The sequence below is a fragment of the Patiria miniata genome, unplaced genomic scaffold (genome assembly GCF_015706575.1).
Source record: "Patiria miniata isolate m_02_andy unplaced genomic scaffold, ASM1570657v1 HiC_scaffold_2, whole genome shotgun sequence".
Classification (NCBI taxonomy): Eukaryota; Metazoa; Echinodermata; class Asteroidea; order Valvatida; family Asterinidae; genus Patiria; species Patiria miniata.
The window spans coordinates 19,120,193-19,142,195 of record NW_024037058.1 but is presented as its reverse complement, the minus strand read 5'-3'; the positions used below and the strand labels follow the sequence as shown (position 1 = coordinate 19,142,195).

At 41.5% G+C, this 22,003-nt stretch overlaps 2 protein-coding genes across 3 annotated transcripts; one reads left to right on the top strand and one right to left on the bottom strand.

The window, feature by feature from the left end:
- The first annotated feature begins 1,896 nt into the window (after positions 1-1,896).
- LOC119726786 (neurofilament heavy polypeptide-like) lies at positions 1,897-6,661 on the top strand. The gene is made up of 3 exons (XM_038198637.1): positions 1,897-2,013; positions 3,939-4,574; positions 5,690-6,661. Exons 1-3 carry the CDS (start codon positions 1,943-1,945, stop codon positions 6,261-6,263), a joined length of 1,281 nt encoding a protein of 426 aa, XP_038054565.1. The 5' UTR covers positions 1,897-1,942; the 3' UTR covers positions 6,264-6,661.
- Positions 6,662-9,732: 3,071 nt separating this feature from the next.
- Positions 9,733-21,530, bottom strand: LOC119726785 (protein arginine N-methyltransferase 6-like). Of its 2 annotated transcripts, none has more exons than XM_038198635.1 (14): positions 21,363-21,530; positions 20,626-20,687; positions 19,343-19,375; positions 18,667-18,732; positions 17,152-17,219; positions 16,758-16,799; positions 16,059-16,207; positions 15,865-15,933; positions 14,872-14,945; positions 14,373-14,455; positions 13,502-13,611; positions 12,819-12,943; positions 11,885-11,995; positions 9,733-11,640 (listed from the first exon to the last, which is right to left on the bottom strand). In XM_038198635.1, the coding sequence occupies exons 1-14, from the start codon at positions 21,519-21,521 to the stop codon at positions 11,553-11,555; spliced, it is 1,239 nt and encodes a 412-aa protein (XP_038054563.1). In that variant the 5' UTR covers positions 21,522-21,530; the 3' UTR covers positions 9,733-11,552. The 2 variants fall into 2 exon arrangements, with proteins under 2 accessions (XP_038054563.1, XP_038054564.1); XM_038198636.1 differs by having other exon boundaries at positions 21,359-21,529.
- Between the last annotated feature and the right edge of the window lie 473 nt (positions 21,531-22,003).

Here is a 22,003-nt window from a genome sequence, read left to right as displayed (position 1 = left end):
AATAATAATAAGTCATAATTATGACATATCTCATAATTATGAATTATAATTAAGTCATTGTTATGACATATCTAATAATAATGACTAAGTATGACTTATACCTCATAATTACGACTTAGTAATTGTTTAATCATAATTTTGACTTATATGTTATACTAATGACTTTAGTATTAAGTCATAATTATGAGATATCCTAAGTCGTAATTACGGCTTAATACTAAGTCGTAATTATAAGATATAAGTCATAACTATGACTTAATAATAAGTCATAATTACGACTTATTTTTTCATATTTTTAGTTTGTATTATGGCCCTTTAACGCTTCCGTAGTAATAGATTACTAACGTCCAAATAATTGGGTCACTTTTTTCCTGTTACGGTACATAATTGGCGAACTTTTCGCACAAAATTTTCTAAATTTTTCTTCGTGCTGATGCTGTCCTGTTCAAAAAGCAAATTTCTTGTATCGTCTTTAGAACGAGAGAGAAACCTCTTCTTAAATTGGTGGAGACCTGGTGTCATCTGCCGACATTATCACGGTGAAATTACTGCGAAATTTGCACAGTTAAAAAAACAGACGAACAGTGACGAACGATGTAGCAACAATGTCGGTTATACTAGCAGAAATATTGCTTCACTGTCCACCATGGCACATCTCGTAAAAACATACATCGATTAACGTAGTACCAGCGTAGCTACAACCTCGTACCCGGTACCGAGGTCACACAAATATAATACAAACGCGGTGGAAACGACAATTTGTTTTTAACAGCGGGAAAGAAAAGGGTAATGCACCCCGTGAGGGTCATGTACCCCGCGTGTTTGTGACATGACACGTGATCGATGACCAATTAAAATTCACAATCTATTACCGTGGTATGACAATAGGTTTTGTCTCATAGCATGTTGTTTTTGAAGATTTTTTAATGAAGTTATCATGTTTTGATTTGTCTGCTTTCGATCTACTGAAATAATAATGACGTCATTAGTTTGATGCACCGTCTTTGAGTCATGGTTTATTTTATTAGAATACAATGTTTGTAGTCATTTATTTGGTATTCAAAATGCAGCTTGCGAAAATCAAGATTTGATAATTTTGAACTTTCTGGATGAACAGTACACCCTACAACGTTTGCAAAATCATGGATACAAACGCAAAGTTCACAATTCCGAACTATTGAAGTGCAAAATCCACAGATATGTTTTACAGGAGTTTGTGTTGTTCATAAAATGGAATTTTGCGCCGGGGTGATGTAAATGAAATTAGGCTTTGCCCTTCACCGATTATACTAGTGTGTTACCTCCCGGGTGAAAGTTGGAAAAAATCCGTCAGTGAAGGGCAAAACCTAATTTGATTTACATCATCCCGGCGCAAAATTTCACCTTATGAATATTTCTTTTTTATTTAATGAGAAAAGTGCAGATTTCAGATTCTTCCTCCCTTGAGTGGTGTTGCCGGGGCCGGGGGGGGGGGGGGGGGTATCTGGGGCACCATGGGGCGTACCCACAACCAAATTTGCTCAAATTTGTCAGGATGGCGGGCCGACGGGGCAGCCAGTTGCTGCAAATTCGAAAAGCGCAGGGGGAGGAGGAACTGGATCTTCTTGGATGCTTCATTTTTCACTTTATTCACATTTTCATAAATCCGAAGGGTGAAGAAAATTAGCAAATGTCGTGCTTTTTTTTGGGGGGGGGGGGGCGGAGGAGGGGTGGCACCTTGCAATGGGATCACTGGAAATCTGTCCTCTCTCTCCTCCCCCCCCCCCCCACCCTCCTTTCCACCCACCCACCCGGACCCACGCGGCAACCCCTCGCCCCCTTTCATATACCCCTGCTCGCTGCAGCAGCATGCTGTGTTTATTTCGATACCATTGTGAAATCCCACGCGCACAGCAAGCACTATGAGGTTGGGCTAGAGAGGGCGCACTTCAATATAGGCAAAATGGCGGAAGGTTGTGCTGTTCCTACTTTGGCGGCAACAGACGCAGGGCTATCGTCCAGATCCAGATCGGGGTAAAAACATTCATCTGTTCTCTTTCTCATTCACATCTTTGATGTTTTTAATGTATCTTACAAATGGTGAGGCCACATGGTTGAATTGCCAACTCTGTGTTAATACAAAAGATGAGGTAAAATAGGCTCACACTCACACAGTCACACTCATGACACTACTAGCAGACTAGTCGTCGCGTTTATAATTTAAACAAAATTTAGACCCGCCATAATAATAAGCTGCTTAGTACTATTACTAGTAGGCATATTGATAAAAATGATAGTCTAGCTTGAGAAAGTCCAGCTCCAATGCTTATCGGAGTAATCCTTATCTTTAGGACACCTCTATTTTTTACGAGTTCTGTTCAAAACTGACTTTTGCGCAGAAAACTGTCCAGTACCAAAGTGACTTTTGCAGGCTAAAGCGTTTTTTTTTCTTCATTTAAACTCATGTTAGTTGTAATTTTGAAAGTACTTTCAAAGAAAATGTGACTTTCCTACCTTTTTTTTGCAGTCAGACGTGCATCTTGTAGTTCTCACAACACGAGTGAAAGCCCTACATAAAGAAAGCCTGATGCTGATTGGCTGCTAAAAAAAATAAATAAGATATTTATTTTTTATCAGCCAATCAGCATCGAACTTTCATTGCATCGAGCTTTCACGTTTGCCATCTTGGTTTTTGAGTCTGTTTTCTGGTTGTCACCGTCATCTTTTACCCCTTAATTTTCCTCATAAATCAAAGCCGTGCCCTCTTTCCACAAAATTAAACCTGCGGATATTCAAGAAGGTGTCATTGCCAATTGTTCAGATGTGTCAAGAAATATCAGAATGTCAATTTTGAATGTCATTTAGTCAACTGTTTTGGTGAGTCTTTTCCTTTCCCTATATAGGAACGGGGTCAATGTATGTTGTAGCCAGCACGGCAGCAGTCTGAAAATATGGCATGTATGGGGGAGGCCGTGAAATTTGGCCTCAACCATGTCAACACAGCCGCCGAAATTTTTTTTTTTCGGATTTTAGACATTTTGTTCAATTTTGTAGTCGATTTATAGCTTCGTGAATCATTCATGAAGCAAAGGATCAACTTGAAAGAGAACAAAACTGACACAAAAAAAGTCAAGATTTCCGCTGCTGTGTTGACGTTGAGGCCAAATTGCATGGCCTCCACCATTTTTAGACCGCTGGCTACAACGTACATTGACCTCCAGCTCGAATTTCAAAGTTTTCCCTTCTTAAAAATGTCCTCCAAACGGATGAATCAGTACTTACATTTTTGTACAGCGTTACTTGAATGGAAAGATCGAAAGAAGTCTATGTCCAAATTAGGTCCCCTGAAGTGGCTGCGCGGGTACGTGGATATGGAGTGGGATGAGTCGGGGAAGGTGCTAGAGGGCGCTGTTTTCCCTTATTAAGAAATCCTCAAAGCGGATGAATCAATACATACAACGTAAATTGAATGAGGAAGATTGAAAAAACATACAGAGTGGGAAGTGCAAGCGAATTGTGGGTGAGCAGTCAAGCGTGACTCCGTATAGGCATACATGTAGCTGGCTACAAGGCGGGATGCATGTAGATGAGTGGCGGGGGATTATGCAGTTGTGCCAAATTATTATTAATTCACATTTGGGGTTCTGTTCTAAACTTAAAGCAGACTTTTTTTTCATGTCATACATATCATAAGCAAGATAACTGTGCATACAAACTTCAGTTTAAAATTCTTTTTAAAAGAAATCAAACATTTGTTCTATTCATACAATATTTCAATGGATGAAAGGCAAATTTCAGAGGGAGGGAATTACAGCTGGGCATACATTAACAAATTAACATTCAGGATTTTGCCAACAACATAAACAATTTACCATATTTGTCCCAACAAATTTTTGCTGTAAGTGCATTCTAAATGCATGTGGCACCTTTTTTTAATATTGCTTGCTTGTGTTCCGCAGATCCTCCTCTGGATCCAGTGAGAGTGATGGATCTCCAATCTGCAAGATCAGCCCCCTCGTCGCGCCTGTCTCGAGCTCCCCTAGACCCCTGACGCCAAAGAAGCGACATCGGGCAGAGATGGAAGAAGAGGCAAGGAGGCAAGAGGCCCTCCGAGCGACAGAGAAGGAGAAAGCAGAGAGCGAAGACAAGACACTATCAGCTGACGACAAATCAAAAGAAGAAAAGGAACTCACTGTAAAAGTGATACCGGAATCCGAGACAGAAACCCCTGCCGAAGCAGAAGCAACATCGCCGTCTACTACCCCAGTTAAGTCAAAAGACACTGAAATTGAAGCTACACCGACAGAAAAAGACAATAAAAGACGCTCAACTAAGAAACGCAAAGCAGAAGAGGATGTCAAGGATCCTGATGCTGCAGAGACCACACCAGCCAAACGACGGACCACACCCAAGAAGAAAGAGGTTGCCAAGACACCCGTGCCTTCAAAGTCACCGACGAAGGCCCCCAAAACACCCTCTTCAGCGACAGTCACTGAGTCCGGGGATGAGCCACCCTTACCAGACGGATGGAAGAGGATGGTAACTCAGAGAATGCAAGGGGAAAGTGCTGGCAAATTTGATGTTTATATTTGGAGGTGAGGTTTCAATTTTCCAGCAACCTAGTTCCAATCAAAGTGTAAGCTGCGGCCAAAATTTCATAGACCTGCCTAATAGTAAATGTTGCTTAACCACTTCGCGCCGGGTTTATTTTGCCGAAAATTCCGTAATTTTTAAAAGGCAAAATTTTCCAGCCAACTTCTGATATACAGCCAAATGCCACAAATACTTACTCACAAGAGTGATTTCAACAGTATTTGTACGATATTTCTTGCCGAAACCTCATGTTTCAATACTCGGGGGTGTGCATTGGAGCACGAATTGTACACCACTAGGCCGTGCAGGCGTGCACAACAGCCCACATAACAGTCGGCACACGGTCTGCTTCCACAGACTACACAGACTTTGTGTGGGTCCACGAGGGATTAGCATATTTAGACATCACTCGGAGGCTAGGCGAGGCAATCTTGATGTCTTAACCCGTCAGCCGTGCCTGTGCACAAAAACAGCCAGTGTGTGTTATCACGGCCTCCGGCGCAAACTGGTTAAATTTTCATGCTAAGAACCTGTCGCAAACATATATGCATTTGGGATAGCAATGCAAAACTTGTCAGTGCCAATTCAATTTACATGCTAGTGCTCCATAATATTAGGCTATCAGGCTTTTCAGATTGTAATAAGGATGTGAATTTGCGTTTAATTTTGTAAACGTTTAGCAAATATTTTAAGAACAGTTTAAACGTTTAGCCATTCACAAAGCCTGATGCATGCTCATTGTGTTTGCAGACCAGCGTGATTGACATGATAAATCAATAATGGCAGTTAATAAAAACGTAAAAACTTAACTACGTGTGCCCCGAATGTGATCAAGTATTGCAGTGCTTCAAAGGTTTGGTAAATTAAATAGGTTTGAAATAATTAATTGTGCTACGTGTACATGTATTCAGGTTTAACTCAAAGGAAGACTGCTTGAACGGAGAACGTAGGTCCCTTTTATATAATTCGGGTTTCGTTTCAACTGCATTTGCGGAAAATTTGTTGACGGATTTTTAGACGTTTAAATGTGTAAACGTCACATCTTGAGATTGTAAGCATACAGTGAAGCTTTCCGAAATAACTAGAAGATTATTTATATATTTTTTCTTGTAAACAGTCCATCAGGAAAGAAATTCCGGTCCCGCCCTCAACTTCTTGCCTACTTGGAAAAGACGGGCTCCCCCCTTTCAATTGAGGATTTCAGCTTCAAGCCCCCTCGTTCTAAAACCTCCGCCACCCCAGCCAGGATAAGGAAATCATCACCTGTCAAGGAGAAGAAGACAACGACCCCGACGAAAAAGAAGAAAAAGACAGCAGCGGTGGAAAAAGCAACCCCGAGGAAAGACCGGCCTAAGAAGAACAATGTGGCGAAGAAGTCGCCAGGAAAGCAGGCCGCGGGGAAGGCCAAGAAAGGGAAGCAGCAGCGAAAAGTCATGAAACCCCCGCCGGATACGGGGTCCAAGAAGGCCAGCCGGGCTCAGCAGCTGCAGAAACTCCTGGTCAAGATTAACTTCCAGAAGCCGGGCGACATCAGGGAAATGTCAGAGGAGGATTCCTCGGAGGAGTCGTCGGAAGACGACTTTGATCCCGGCACGACGGAGGAGGCGGGTCCTGATGTCAGTGATGTCTCGCTGACCCCAAGCCCCCCAAAGTCCAAGAAAATCCGCAGGCATTCCTCACCCACCGTTTGAAGACACTGAGTAATGAAAAGGTAATCCAGCAGCTAATACAGGAACGAGGGTCCGAGTCTGATGGCAAAAGTTCTCTCAGTTTAATCAAGAGCAGTGGTGTGTGGACAGAGCATTTTGCAACATGTGTTTCATTGTGCTCTTGGATTCTCACACCCATTGATTCACTTCAGTCGGTGTCTCACACAGGAAAAAGGATTCCATTTTTCCCCCAAGTTAGGGCCCGTGACCATTCAGCCCCCCAGTAAGCTTGTCCCCTCCCAAAAAGTCCTCTCGTACCGTCCCAGCTACCAGCCCAGGAGCTGGTCCGGTTGCTAATCAGGAACTCCTCTATCCTGGGGTCTATTGTTTGCAAGTATTGACACATGTAATATATCCCAGAAGAAGCCGGTTGTGGTTTTCATCTCTCAGCGCGAAACAATAGAACACTTTTGTTGGCACAGATCAAAACCCCTGCCATGCGGTTTCGCGCACAATGGGACCGTAAATTACCTAGGCGTTAAGGAAGAATTTTATCTTTAATCCGGTAAGTCTGCTATTGTTCTGCTCTGGACGTTCTCTGAAGGGCACTAAATTGATGCGCCTGACTAACTTCAAAACTTCTGGTCAGACAGGACCATGTACCGGATGAGACTGGGCTGAAGACCGGACTGGCTTTGGACCGGACGAGGTACCGGGGGGTCCTTTTCATACCAGGGCTGAATGGTCACGGTCCCTTATGATCAGTTTAATTGGGTACTGTATTTGTGATTGGGAGGTACATGTACAGAATGGGAATTCAGGTGAACCTATGTCTACATGATTAACAATCTGTGGTTTAGTATGGATATGGGAACCAATTGTTTTACTTGAAGAGCAAGTAGCACCATTTCAAATGTGTGTACACTAGCTGTTTCCGAAAAATATGATGATCAGGCAAAGACAATTTGTAAATTTCTGTATATTTTGAAATATAGACAGCAAGCAAAACAGTGGCAAAATTTGCTGTAAAACATCACAATATAAGTACCAGATCACTTTTTTTAAATGCTGATGTTGATTTGTATTTTTTCTATTTCTCTGTTAAGTTAGGCCCAAGATTTTCATCAAAAGTAAAATAAATGTCTAGATTTTGTTTTCAATTCACTTTTGAAGATTTTTATATTTCTGGGAAATGAAGGAGTCGGAGGAATTTGTTTGCTATTGTGATTTGCAGCTCTTCAAATTTTCCTGCTTGTTTAAGAAATTATCACAAGGTGCCAAAGGAGTCGGAGAATGATTGGTCTAGTTGGTGAAACTCCAAAACAAAAACTGAAAAATTGAAATAAACGACTGGACTGATTTGTCACCTTTTTTGAATGAAAAACGAGAAATTGTTTTGTCCTGGTGTAGAAATATTCATTGTATCATACATTTGGGTTTTTTTTTCAGATTTGTATATAAAATGTGTAGTGTACATATCAGGTGAGAAATGTTTTTAATTGGTAAGTTTGTTTTACGTTGTTGTTGTTTTATTTTGAACAACATTCCTTTAATGTTTGCTTTGATGAAAGAAGAAAAACTGCAAAAACACTCGGAACTTGACAAGTTTTCGTCAGATCTTGCAGACCCTTTTGGGTCATAATGTGAATCATGAATACAAATTAAGGCCGGTTCATACTTCATGGGGATGTTGGTGCGAAGCCAATTCCATGAGGTAACAGTGAAACTTCACTTGAAATAGAAATGTGTTTTGGCTGTCACTATGAACCGGTCTTTAGGACTTGAGAATTTTCTGAAAAACCTTTTGTTTTAAATAACTGTGGATGTGGCAGTTGTAGTGGTGTGTAGTTATGGTTAAGGCCCTGTCACACTGTCTGCGATCTTATATGCGCTCTCACTGCGTCCTTGAAAAATAGCTGGGGCGCAAAAACAACTACTAGATCGCAGCGACAACTACAAAGGTCGCCAGATGGGCGCCAGAGGGTCTTAATGGTCTCCGATGAGCGCCAAGGTCTTTGAACATGCTCAAAACAATCGCAACACTTCTGCGCCCTGGCCAGGACGCCGTAATGACGCATCTCGGGCGCTGTGCGAGCGTGAATCGTGCGACATTGAAGTGGCATTGAGGCAGCCTATAGGCGCAAGGCAGTCGATGTAGTCTCCATGAGAAAGTAACTCGCGATGTTACTGCGATGAACTTGTAGAATAATTTTGAAACTGGACTTTGTATTGACCGTTTTGTCGTGGTAGTTATACAGTGCAAGTGACGTCACGTGAGCGTATTTTGGTCGAAAAGAGAGCGCGACGCGAGCTACTAGGACGTATCAACAGCGAGCAGAGCATAGTGTGAACGCAGTGACAGCGCAGCGGCAGCGACTAGATCGAGTAATTGAGCTTGACAGGGGCGCATAGAGAGCGAGTTGAGCGCATCGTAAGCACGGGAAGAGCACAGTATGAGCGTAACTTGAGCTTCTTTGAGACAGAAAGTTGTCATTTTCTTGCGTCCTCGCTGCGATTGTTAAATTTATGAAATATTTTTGGTCGCCGTAAGTTCTCCTATTAGATTGCATATAATGTGACAGGCCCTTTAGTACCGGAACCGGGTACCCTATTGAAGTAAAACACGGATATTTGGGTACCCGTAAAAGAAACCCAACCCCCAAATTCAAATCCCGGAAGTTGTCGGAAGGGGTTTATGGTTTTGGGGTGTAAACTGCAGCTTTCACGAGCGCCATCTGTCGTGCCTTAACCCTAACAGAGCTCAACCCATCAAACCCCAACGGCATGTTTTGTTGGAATCTGTCAGGATGGGTACAGTACCCCTACACTGACACCTCCAGAATCAAAGTCGGAAATATGTGTGTGCAGTTTCCCATATGGTGTTGGAATTTGCCAGGATGGGTATGGTTCCTAGTAAATCATGCTAGGGAGTTGGGGTTAAAATGACCACAAATTTGTATTAGTTTGACCATGTAAAACTAGCCTGGTTTTCATTTTGAAAATTCCCCACAAATGGTATTCAAAATCTTTCTTTTCCATTGTCTTAGAAGTTACAAAGTAATTTGTAAAATTCGGTACTGACAGGTACCCGATCCCATTATCCGGAACCAGTTTACTGACATCAGCAGTCGGGTTAGTCTGGTACCCGGTTCCAATGCACACCCCTAAGGCCAAACAAAAAAAGTCTCCGGTTTCTGGTATGCGCCCGCGTCGCCGTAGCCATGCGCGTCGGCAAAATGAACAAGTTTTTTTTTTCAATGAAAGATGATGTCTCAAAACCGCCAAACTCACTGGTTTGACTGGAATCTTTCTTTCTTTTTTTATGGTAAACTTCCTGCCCACAAAATGTGGAATGCATCAAGTCAAAGTTGGTAGCCTAATTTTGTTTTCATAGAAACAAACTCTTCAGGAAAATTTTGTTTCCTTCGTACATGTAGGTGAAAAGCATAGGAAAATACTGATGTATCGTCCGGTTATTGTATTAATTATTATCATATTTTTTTTTTTTTTTGCTTTTTCATTGAATCATATTTGGGCTTGGCTTCAGTGTCTCCGCTGCTTTTTTTTTTAAATTAATTTTCACAAGAACAGTATTTTCATTTCCCATTTATAGTAATAAATCAAACCTGTCGCTATGAAATATCATTTTAAATGTGTATTTTAGACTATTTTTCATTGTACATTGTACATTTAATGCAATACGTTCATGTGCAAGTGATATTGTACATTAATTTTGCATGAACTTATTGTACAACGTGTTGTACCTCATTTAATTTGAAATAGTGTGAAATAAAAAGAGAAACATTTAATAACATACATTTCATTTGTCATGAAATTGAAAGCAGTTTTGTCTCATAGCCAATAGACTCATTCGGCAATCTAAAAAATTAGAAGCGATTTCAGAGGTGGAACTAGGTGTACGCTCTGGTAGTATTATGCACTCTGGGCTCCTTTGACCATAGGGTTATGAAAAGGCGTGCAGCCCTTATGAACATGTGTGGCATGCGTGGGAACTTGATTTCACCTAAAAAATGGCTTCTACATTGTACACTAGCTGTACGCCTTTAAGAATGCGTGTGGTCTTTAAGAATACATGTTGCCTTTTATAAGAACTCGTGTGGCATGCTTGGGAACTTAGTTTTACCTCAAAACATGGCTCCTATTTTTCCACATAATAACTAGAGGTCTATGTCTATTTGAAAACAGAACATATGATTTTTGTATGACTGCTTTTTTTGCCAATGTGCAGTCATGTCATTTGTTTTCAAAATTCATAAAAGTAATATTGAGCTAGTAGCCAACAGATAAAAAATATTGACAATTAGTTGATGTCATCTTGACGTCACTTCGGATTTTGCATATTGATGTTATCTAGCTTTCCACCAAGTTTCATGACAATATGACCTTCCCTTATACATGTACTTTTATTTTTTAAATGCATTTTTTTTATGACGTCATCATTTACACACTTTTCACATTTTTGTGCAAATATCTATGTAACCCACATACAAACACAGTCAAGACAACTATTGTTTTCTTGTACAAAAAGTGCCAGATATTTAATTTATTTTGAAATGACATGCAAATGTTTCAACATTTTTTTAAGTAGCAGTGTCATAAGGAAGTTATATGATACAATTTGGATTAAGAATGGTATAAAAAGTCAAGATCTCCGAAAAATTTGCTTGTTTTGAAATCTTTTAACACTGGCCCAGTTTTATAACTTGTTAATATCCTTTGCTTTGCATCTATCTTTGGGGTTGTGTGCTTTTGTTCACTGCATGTTTAGACCTCTTGTGCCTACATGTAAGTAAAACTGAATTTGAATTTAGTTTAAAAAAAAAGCCATAAGTATTGGCTTCCATTACAAAAGGGGGTCTATAACAATGTTTTGTTTTTAACGGAAACAAAGCAAACCACCTCGTTCAACCCGAGAAATATTGATTACGATCAAAGGGGTTTATTTCAATGAAATCCCTACACATGCCATTGTCACAGTAATTTCTAGATTATAATTTATTTAAGGGGAGGGGTTGACGGAAATCAAGGAGTTTATTGTAAAGGGGAAGGGTCAGGCTATTGCAAAGGTGAGAGCTTGATGGAAAAGTGAGAAAATGATTGAAAGAGGAGGGCTTGGGTTACTGGAAAAGGGGAGGGGTTGATGGAATGATGAGTGGTTGATCGATTGGAAATGGGAGGCGTTGGTTGAAAGGGGAGTGATTCAAGCAAAATACAGAGGGCCGAGAATGGAAGGGCATAGATCTGAAGAGTAGTGTAGCAAATGACGAGTTCAAAAACAATGGAATATTGTCATCATGTCACTTCAGTTAGCTAGCTAGGGTAGTCATCTGACATCGTGTAGTGCCTGCTGATTTGGGGCATTTCCCCTACAGTATATTGCAATGCTACATCCAAATACCTGGGGGCAAAAAAATAAAAACGAAATGGCGAATATTTAGATTTTCAGAAAGTGTGTAAAAGCTGAAATCTTGAAACAATGAACACATAGGTTTTATGAACACCTAAAAACAAACTGTTCTAAGTTCACAGTGTTTCAAGAAATGGTATTTTGGCCAAAAAACTTCCTAACCTCCTCCTCCGTGCAACAAGTGCATCCTAAAAAAGGGGGGGGGGGGGGGCAAGGAGTCTTTCAATGCACATACCGAGAATTTGTCATCCCTGGCGAGAGCGTTATCAGACCCTTCATCTCCGTGTCTTGCTCTACGCTGACTGGTTCTGGTAGGTACAGCACACTCTGTTTCCAGTGGGTTGGGCTGTTGGGACAAAGAAAGATGTCACAGGTAGTTGAGTCAAGTCACAAGTAACTGATGAGGATGAACAATGACAAGTGGATGTCCAAGTGGATGTCTTGTTTGTCACAGTTCATTCATGTTCCCATTCAAAAGAAAATCCACAAACAAACAGGCAAACTCCTTTCCCCTCTAATACCGTGTTCACCCAGGCTGGTTTTGTTAGGAAGAGGGTCTTAGGGAAAATTGTACAAAAAAAGGTTGATAAAGGCCGACATTCACTGATTCGCCATATTCTTATTTTTTTCATTTGACAAATTTGTAGTTTTGGTCCACTTCATCTTGCACGTGTCAACATACACGATAGGCTTTGTAAAAGATGGAGACCTTTTCCTAGTTTATTAACAACACACTGTACACAACATCCAAAATCAACATGACAGGAGGGACAGAATATATGATACCAAAAGTAGGGTAACGAAAGTCCGATTTTTCAGGAAGGGCGCAATACTTGGGGTCCTAATTTCCTTGCAGGGTTTGGTCATAGTTTAGAAGGCTACAAAGCTATTTTTGTCTGAGAGGGGGGGGGGGGGGTGTCCGCACATCTCTCTCTTGTACCTGCCCTACTACTACCAGGGTAACGCCGTTTTGAATCAACCTGTTTTTGTGGAATAAACATTGCCACTGTACTAAAGAGGAATCTTCCTAATTAGGTCTTTTAAAAAGCCACATCTGAACTACACATGTCTATGGAAGTGGCTGAATCTACTTCCAATAGACCTGTGTGTTACTGTGAGCCACAGCCAGGTAATTGGGCTGGGGCTTATAGTCTGGTGCCTTTACTCACTGTTTGTAGGGCGACGTGGATATTGTGACAGGATCCCTGTCCTGAATGTCATCAAAGGTCACCGTAAACCAGGCGGCGAATCCGCAGAACTTTGAAATGCCGAAACACTTGAAGTCGAAGGATCCCTGGAATTCAAACAGTCGCATGTCAAATAAATCAGACATTTTTGAATTGGAAATGGGAAATTAGGTAAGGCCATCAGAGGATCAGGTTGATGTGGGGATACTTCCCTTGCCGTCTACTTCTGTGACCTGGGTTCGAATCCTGATTCAAATTTGGGTTTCCGTCGAAATTCACTCTGAGGCTTTTCTTTCAACTCTGAACACTATAGTTTCCGTCCCGATCTTATACCAACGGACTTCACCGGAAATATGTCAAAAGATTTCCACGTGCTATCCTGGCCTAATGCCAAATCACATTCTAGCACTTTAAAGTTCAAATCACACTTCTATAAGCCTTGTTTTGTACTCTAGCATCGTTGTTTGGTTCATGTTTGCAGAGGAGATTCAACTCTAAGAGAGGATATCTCCCTTTGAATCACATGTGCGCTAACAATTAGCAATAATATCTCGGTTTCGTTTATTTTTATCCACCCGTATAGCCTGGCCCCTTGGACCAGTAAAAACTGTAATTTGTTTTACCATATTTATCCAACCCCTAATAAACACTTTCCCTTCACCAACCTGTATTGACTGGAGTTCTTGTTCTGTTATCGTGCTTATGTCGATGGTAGCTACCTCGCGTTCATGCGCGATCAAGTCTGAGCCAATCACGTCTTCAATCTGGACAGAACCTGATTAGACAAAAAGTAAATACTTTAATATATTTAATTTTTTTAAATTTTGCCAATATCAAATTTTAGTTAGAGCATGGCCTGCACATATTTCTGTATATAGAATAATTTCCCTCAATATTCCATCAACCTACAGTGGTTATCCGGCGACCAGAATTAGAAGCTTTTACTGCGGTGGTGTCACACTTATGTGCATGCTGCAAGCGTTCTTAAAGACCAGGCATGCAACTGGGAATTTAGGAAAAACAAGGAAATTCCAAACCACACAAGATTTTTGTACAGTAATTTTCAATTTGTAATGGCATTTCATGAGAAGTAAAAAATGAGGAAATCAGCCGATCCGAGGAAAAGTTGCATGCCTGAAAGATGAGGCGCACACGCATTTTGGTATTCCTATTGGTGGAAGGAGCCCGGAGTGCGTGCGTACTACCTGAGCGCGACTCGCGCGTGCCTTACGCCACCGCGGAAAATGGCTGCTGCCAGATTCGTCTACATTGTTACTGAAATGTGCACATGCCAAGAATGCGTGCAGCTATGCACGAAAGACTTTTTCTACATTTGTATCAAATGGCTTTCAGTTATATTTTGTCTATAAACCGTTTTAAGGAACTAAGTATGTTTTCCCTCTTTGTGTTGCCTTTTACCTCAAGTGACCTTTTTCCAAGGCCTTGTGATCAATGTGATGGGCAAATGCTTATCAGTAAACCTTAAAATTTTTTTAAAAAAACACTGTTAAGAAAGGGTATAACTCCATTTCTTACCAAAAATGCATTCCTTTGCATACGGGATCATGCAATCCATATTCAGCCTGTATTTACTCTTCACTTCTGACCAGAAGTCGATCCTGAGAAATAAAAAGAATTGGAAAAGATTTTCTGATGATACACTACAAACCCTTTTTTTTGTTTTTCGTCCTGGGCTTTTACAATTTTTTCAGTTTTCCTATTGCACAAATTTTGAAATAATTACTGCATAAATGTAGACAATTTTCAGCTGCAGGATAGCAGATCAAAAAATCAACATGTCTCTTCGTTAGTCCATTAGTTAGTAACAAACATTGGCACTGTCTATTACCTCTACCGATTTCAACCAAACTTTGTCAAAAGTATCAGTAGCCCAGCCCCAACATGTCACATGACCAAATTGGGGTCAAGGGTTATCTTGGGGTCACTGGAGTCAAAAATCACATACATGAAACAAATTTGTTGGCCCGCAGCTTCCAAGATCCGATCATGCTTGTTTTAATTATCATCAACTCACCTCTCTTTGTATATCTCTTCATTAGTAATCGGCGCCAAATATAAAGATGCTTTTGATGGAAGAATGATCCCTCCCTAGAAACAAAAAAAAGTTGAATATTTATATAATATTGGATGGCTTTGAGGGGGATACAAGAATATATTGCACGAGTCAAAGACGAGTGCAATGTTGTTACAGAGAGTGCAACATGTATCCCCCCCCCCCCAAAAAGGTCCAACATTATTATTTTATTTATTTATATCAGGCTGACTTGATCAGAAAACAACTGCTTTAACTCGTGGTGTAGTAAACTGGCCTCCCTTGGTGAACCTTGGAGCATTCTACTTCTAAATACAAAGTTCATGGATCACCTCAGAGGCTAGTTTAACTATATGCAACTCGAAGCAGTCAATATCTGTATGAGAAACGTTGCCCTTCCGAAAATGAATATAACATTTAACATGATTTTGAAGAGTTAAAGGGAATATACATTTACAAAAATACCAAAAAAAAATTCCAAATTATTATGAAATACCTTGCTGGACTGTTAGTGAATGACAGTCTAAAGCATCCTGTAAAATCGTGGCACCTGGTGTGCTGACATTGTCAAGAAATTGGATGTATCAATTTCCAACGCTGGTCAGCCGACTCGTGTTTGAAAAAAAAACAGGCTTTCTTCAAATACTGCCCCCAATTTACAATAACTTGTATCTTGTTTGCAATCGATTTCACACTTGTATGAATGGATAAGCCAGCTAGACTGGTTCCCTGACCTTACAATTCCCCAACGTCTATAAATTACTCCATTTTTATTTTAAGCGGGGTCAGGGAACCAGACTACAAGAATATGATTGTTTTTCTTGGTTTTTCCAGCATCAACGAACACAAAACTGCAAACAAGTCAATGTAACAATATTTGCTACAAAATACTAACCCCCAAATCCTTCGATTTGTGAAAATTACAGTAAAAGCAAAACTAGCATATTCCCTTTAATCAAAATGCAATTGGCTCACCTTTTTCAGCCACTTGTCTCTGGCATAGATGACAGAATTCAACATTGATTCGTACAACAGAAAGTGCCCCTTGAAATGAAAAACAAGACAAAAAGGGATAGGATTTCATGTTGAGTAATGGTGAAATAAGACGCATCAATCCTTGAACAAAGGGAACCAGATGTTTCATTCGGCCTGTTGATCAATCTCCTTACCATCCACTCGCTGACAATGACGTCCACCTTCTCAGGGAGTTCGACGTCTTCTACTTTACCCTGGATGACCTGGATCTGCTGTTCCATCCCATTGGACTTGACCACCTTCCTGGCCTGCTCCGCTATGGCACTGGCCTCGATGGCATACACTGGACGGTTAAAATATGAACAGGATGAGAGTATAGTCTTGGAGATTATAATAAATGAGTAATATAAGCACTAAGGCTTTTGTACTTAAAGGGCCAATGCAATGTGATTATTTAATGCAATCCTTGCAAGTGCAACTTTGTGTCCCATTTAACATTTTCACGGGTATTTTGGTGCTTTTTTGCTTTTATGCTGATGCCGATTTCCATATTTGTGAGCAAAAGCGTGATGTAATTTGGAAACCCTCCAGTGCCCCCCTCCTGCGGGGGGGGGGGGGGGGGGGGGGGGGGGGGGGGGGGGGGGGGGGGGGGGGGGGGGGGGGGGGGGGGGGGGGGAGGGGTCCCCCTCCCCCCTCCCTCCCTTGGCTATGCCACTGTGCATGTGTGGGATGTACTACCCAGGAATATGTACAGTACATACTCGCACAATGTGTTCACAAGCATTGTGCAATATGCACACGAACCCAAGGTGGGTCAGAATGATCATCTGTAGTGACTTGTGACTGACTGGAGAACATCCCTGCAATTATTGCATTCGAGTTGGAGCACTTACCCTTCTTAGCTCCGGCTTGTGCGCAGAAACAGCTGAGAATTCCTGCAGAGGGGGAAAAAAAACAAGACAAGACACGCCTAGTACAGCTGGTTCCAGAAAGCACAAAAAAAATCCTATTCAATTGATTCAAAATGGCTTTTCACTAGAAGTCTCTACAGCCATCTGGTTTACACAATGGGCCGAATTTAGCCAATTCATATCAGGTAATCCTATATGATAGCACTGCCCGGCTCACAAGTGGCAACCAGTCAGTCAGTCAGTCACAAAGAGGACTGAAGGCTGGCCTTCTTGGACCAACAAAAACAAACAATGACAACGGGCCAAATTTCTTCCACAACCTATAGACCTGTTCCCTAACACACATTCGCTTTTGTTAATCGGGTGACTTGTGTACCAGTTCCTGCCCCTATATCGGCCACAATCTTGCCTGCAATCTGTTCGCTGCTGCGAAGTATGGCCAGTCTGCAAGACAACAAAGATAAAGATCAACATAAAAATGTTGAAAATTATAAAATATACATTATCAGCAAAAAAGAAATTTCAAAATATTATAAAATGACCAAATAATGTGGTCCCCACAAAATTCTGTGACTTTTCCATGACTAATTTTGTAATTTTTACAAATGTCCATGACTTTGCCTGGCCTGGAAAAGTGAAAGTAATATTCCTTTCCCATTTTTTTTCCCCCAGGCCACGGCAACCCTTGAGAAAGCACTCCAGCATTGAATGAATCGGAGGTTTGCGGTAACATCATGTGAATGATATCTCTTTGTGAGTTGTGTGGTTCTGAGAAGAACCAGTTGGTTTAACTCAACGTTTCAAAAGGTATGCTCTGTTTGTCATCAGGCATGTCAGGAGACTGTCAGACACTTGCTGGTGTAGTGCTTTATAAGGTAGCAGACCAGTAAATAAACTTCCATTGACCCCAATGGTAAATGCTCCCACTTCAGAAATTCGGGAAAAATACTCACAACTCTCCAAGGTGTTCGAGACACACATCAAATGGCTTATTTCATCATCTTTCATTTTCTTTTCAATTTACAGGGGGGGGGGGGTCTACTGATGACTTTTAGGAGCAATTTTCAACCAAAAATGATCACCCCTGAAAATAGTCCTGAAGCCCATCGCCATTTTGAAAAACGATGCCTACACTCCTTTGCAAAATAGAGTGCTTTAGGGCCCCAATTTCATCCAAATTGAACGGAACTACAAGCTCACAGTCCTGTGCACGGCTTCCATCCATATTTTCCACAAACGCTCCAGTTCATGGCCCACAGTATGCTCAAATACTGAAGATTTTGAGGGCATGCAAATCGTGATTTGGCCAGCGCAGGCAATTTCGGACCGATTTACTGGTCTGCAACCATAAGCAGTGGATGGTGAGTCAGTGGACCGTTGAGGCGGGAGATTCTGGAACAGGATGCCAAGTTCACTTCAGCTTTAATGGATCACAGAACTGGTGACAAAGTTTACTTTTCAGGTCGTTTCAATGCACAACACCTCATTAACCCTATAACCCCCAAGTTGTTCCTCAGGACTACCCTGCTCAATCCAACAGAGTCCAACCAGAGTTTCCTGCTCAATCCACTGTGCCTCATTTTTTGTTGTCTGCTGAATCCAACAGAGTCCAACTTGGCATTATAATGCGGTTCAGTTGCCTGCTGAATCCAACATTTTGCATGAGGAATGTACACAAGGGGTTGACTGCTAAATCCAACAGGCTCCATCAGGCATATGACTTAGTTGGATCCTGTTGGATTCAGCAGGGTTAGAGTTTTAATTAAAGACCACTTTCTTTCTGTGGACACTGAAACATGGTAAGGGGGAAGTTTTGATGCAGTGTGGAGTAAAGTTGTTGATGGAGTAGGGAAGGAGGGATTATGGAAAACAGAAGTTCCAAATGCTGTACCTGTATGAGTTTGTCCTGACTTCATCCCGGATCATCTCTTCATGGATCGAAACACCCGCATATGACCTGAAAAATGAAAAATGAATTTTTTCATAAGATGACATTTGCGTTGGGGTAATGTAAATCAAAACAGCCTATAAGGTTTTTTGCCCTTCATGACGTATAAACACTGTATACTCAGTGTGTTACCTCCCGAGTGAAAGTTGGAAAACATTACTCGGGTGGGACTCGAACCCACGACCCCCTGCTTTCTAGTGCAGACGTCTTACCACTCGACCACCGAGCTTGCGGGATCGATTGACTGGTTCGAATCTGATGTACATGTAGCAGAGAGTACCGCAATGGACTTTTCCTAAGATGGACTTTGCCTCGAGTCCCACCCAAGTGACTTTTTCAAACTTTCACTCTGGAGGTAACACACTGAGTATATAGGGCATAAAGAAGCTAATATTGAAAATGGAAAAATTTTGCATATTATTTAAAGAAGAAAAGGTTGTTTCAAAGGATAAAATGCTTTTTGAAACAAATGTTCCCTCCGTGACCCCTGAAAAACCTAACAAAGTCCAAAGTTCTTTTTTGTCTGGGAAAAGAAGTTTCAATTAAGGTAGAATTTGATTAAGAAAAGCAATCCTATTGATTTAGCATCTATAACATTAACAGAAATCAAGAAACTTACTTGAAATAAAACCCATCCTCATCTTGCCGCCTTCTGTATTGAAAGAAAAGTAATCCTTAGGCTAGTATAAATAACAATGTAAACACAAACATTTTCACGCACATGCATGACATGCTTACGTTAATGTTTTTATGCATGAAAAAAGTAAGACTGCTGCAAACTGCTTACTGACTGGGTGGACCTGAAATATATAAATCTAAAAATTAATGTGGCCTGACGTTGCGAACTTAGCAAGTTCTTCTTCAGAGGCTAAAACAGAAATGACAGAGGTACATACATTAACATGGGGGTGCACACAAACATGCAGGGATGAAAGAAGAAACACAAAAGGAGGATTAGGTGGGAAAGGTGTGGAAAGATGCAGGGGAGGGTGGATGAGAGAACAAAGAAACAAAGGGAGATGGCAAACCACAAGGGGTCTGGTATGAACAGGGGAGGGACCAGAAAGGGGAAGGATCAAAGGTCACAGGGAGTGGGAACGGACAAAAGAGTGTGGGAGTGAAGGGGGATGATGTGGGGGGGGGGGGGGACAGTATGGAGGTGGAAAGGGATGAAAGATGGGGAAAGATGGGTAAACACAAACAATGAAGACCAGGTGGATTATCTGTAACAGAAGACAATGGAGGAAGAAAAATATTAATCATTTCCAAGTTGGATGTCGAGACCATGTGGTTGAATAGTTCGAAGACGATTCATCCACACTTTCTCTCTGCTGAGGCGAACTGAGTCCTTGCGATGGCCAAGAGATTCAATGCCCTGCAAAATCATATCAGAAATGGAGTGGTTAGGCAGGTTGAAGTGATGACCAACAGGGGTGTCTAGTTTCTTGGTGTTGACCGTTGACCGGTGGGCATAGAAACGCTTCTTGAGCGTATTCTTAGTCTCACCTACATACTGCACTCCACAGACCCTGCAAGAAATGAGATATATGACATTAGGGGTGTTACAAGTGATGTTACCAATGGTTCTGTGGGTAGTGACAGAAGAGTGGCCAGAAAAGGAGTCAGACTCCTGGATATGAACACACCTTTCCCACCTAAATCCTCCTTTTGTGTTTCTTCTTTCATCCCTGCATGTTTGTGTGCACCCCCATGTTAATGTATGTACCTCTGTCATTTCTGTTTTAGCCTCTGAAGAAGAACTTGCTAAGTTCGCAACGTCAGGCCACATTAATTTTTAGATTTAATGTTTTTATGCGTGCGCTTTTATTCAACCATATGGACAAATGATGGAATTGAACGTTGCAATTTTGACAGCATTTTGTTGTAGACATTAGCACTTACCGTTTTATCCGTTTAGCTGGTGCCTCATCTGATCCATTACTTGCCATGATCAGAAAATGGAGCTATAAAGAAGAACGAGTTTCCAATTAATTCATTCAGAAACAAACCTGTTGAATGATAAGCCCAACTTGATGCTCTTACATTGTACGTTGGCCCAGAAAAAAATTACTGAAACTTCGTCCTTTCAAAGAAACTTTTGTCCTTTCAAAGTTTCAGTTTACGTAGTGGCTATCGTTACGACAGCAGTAATGCAATTTTAAGTGCTATCGCTACAGTTGTGAATCCATTCCAACCAGAGGCGCTTTGGTAGTTCGATTGGTTAAATGTTCGACTACAATGCCGAAGGTCCCAGGACTGGCAGTGTACGGTCTATAACTGGTATGTGGCAGGCGATCACAGGAGGAGGTGGTGAGGATTCAACAGACAAGATTAAGACAGAGAACTGGTGAAATGAAATCCACGGTGTTACGGAAAAGAATCTTACAGTTACACCAACTCCTTCAGGCCCAGGCCCCCTTCCCATAGTGGTACTGGTAGGGAGGATATAATGCAATGAATCTTGCCAACCAAAATAAACGGAGGAAAGTTCTTTAATGGGAAATTGACCCATGATGATGCAGGACTGTCAAGAATCCGAAATGAGGTACTGAGAAACAGATGCAAAATAATCTTTAAACGTGTGTCAGTTTTCATGAATACATTTCAATTGGATTAAGAATGATATACACTATACCTACACTCAGGCTACAGTGACTTGTCCTATGTGACTGCTTGTGTTGCGATTCTGGAATCTGTTCGGCTTGCGACACAAGGAGAGCTATAAAGTAAGAGCAATCAGTCGGCCCGGAATGCATGCACAATGTGTGTGGAACGGTCGTGTGGAACACGTGCAACATGCAAAAAAAACAACAGCGTCATTGCGCCCTCAAGTGACAGCATAATTTCCAAGATAGTCCCACTAGTCGATCTGAGTAATTACACAGACTAACTAGTCGACTGCTATGCCAGGAATTCGGCTCACGCATGCTTTGTATTCCCCGTGCTATTAGGCGTAGCCGGGGGGGGGGGGGGGGGGGGGGGGGGGGGTAAGGGGGTATTTACCGCCTAATATATATTTTGTAAAGAGTTCTCTTCTTTTTAACAAGTGCCTTTTTATGAGCAAGTGACCTTTTTTTTGTGCCGTCGGCCGTTCCGGGTTCCTTTTTAAAAATTCAGCCTCACGCACGCATATCGCCCTGAAAAGCACCATCCCTTAATTTTTGCATAATCGTCGGTTTTGAATAGTGCCCCCGTCGATAGATGGTACCAGCCCCCCCCCCCCCCCCACCACCACCACCACCACCACTATTTGATTTTACGGAGCCCAAGTGTCCTGAGA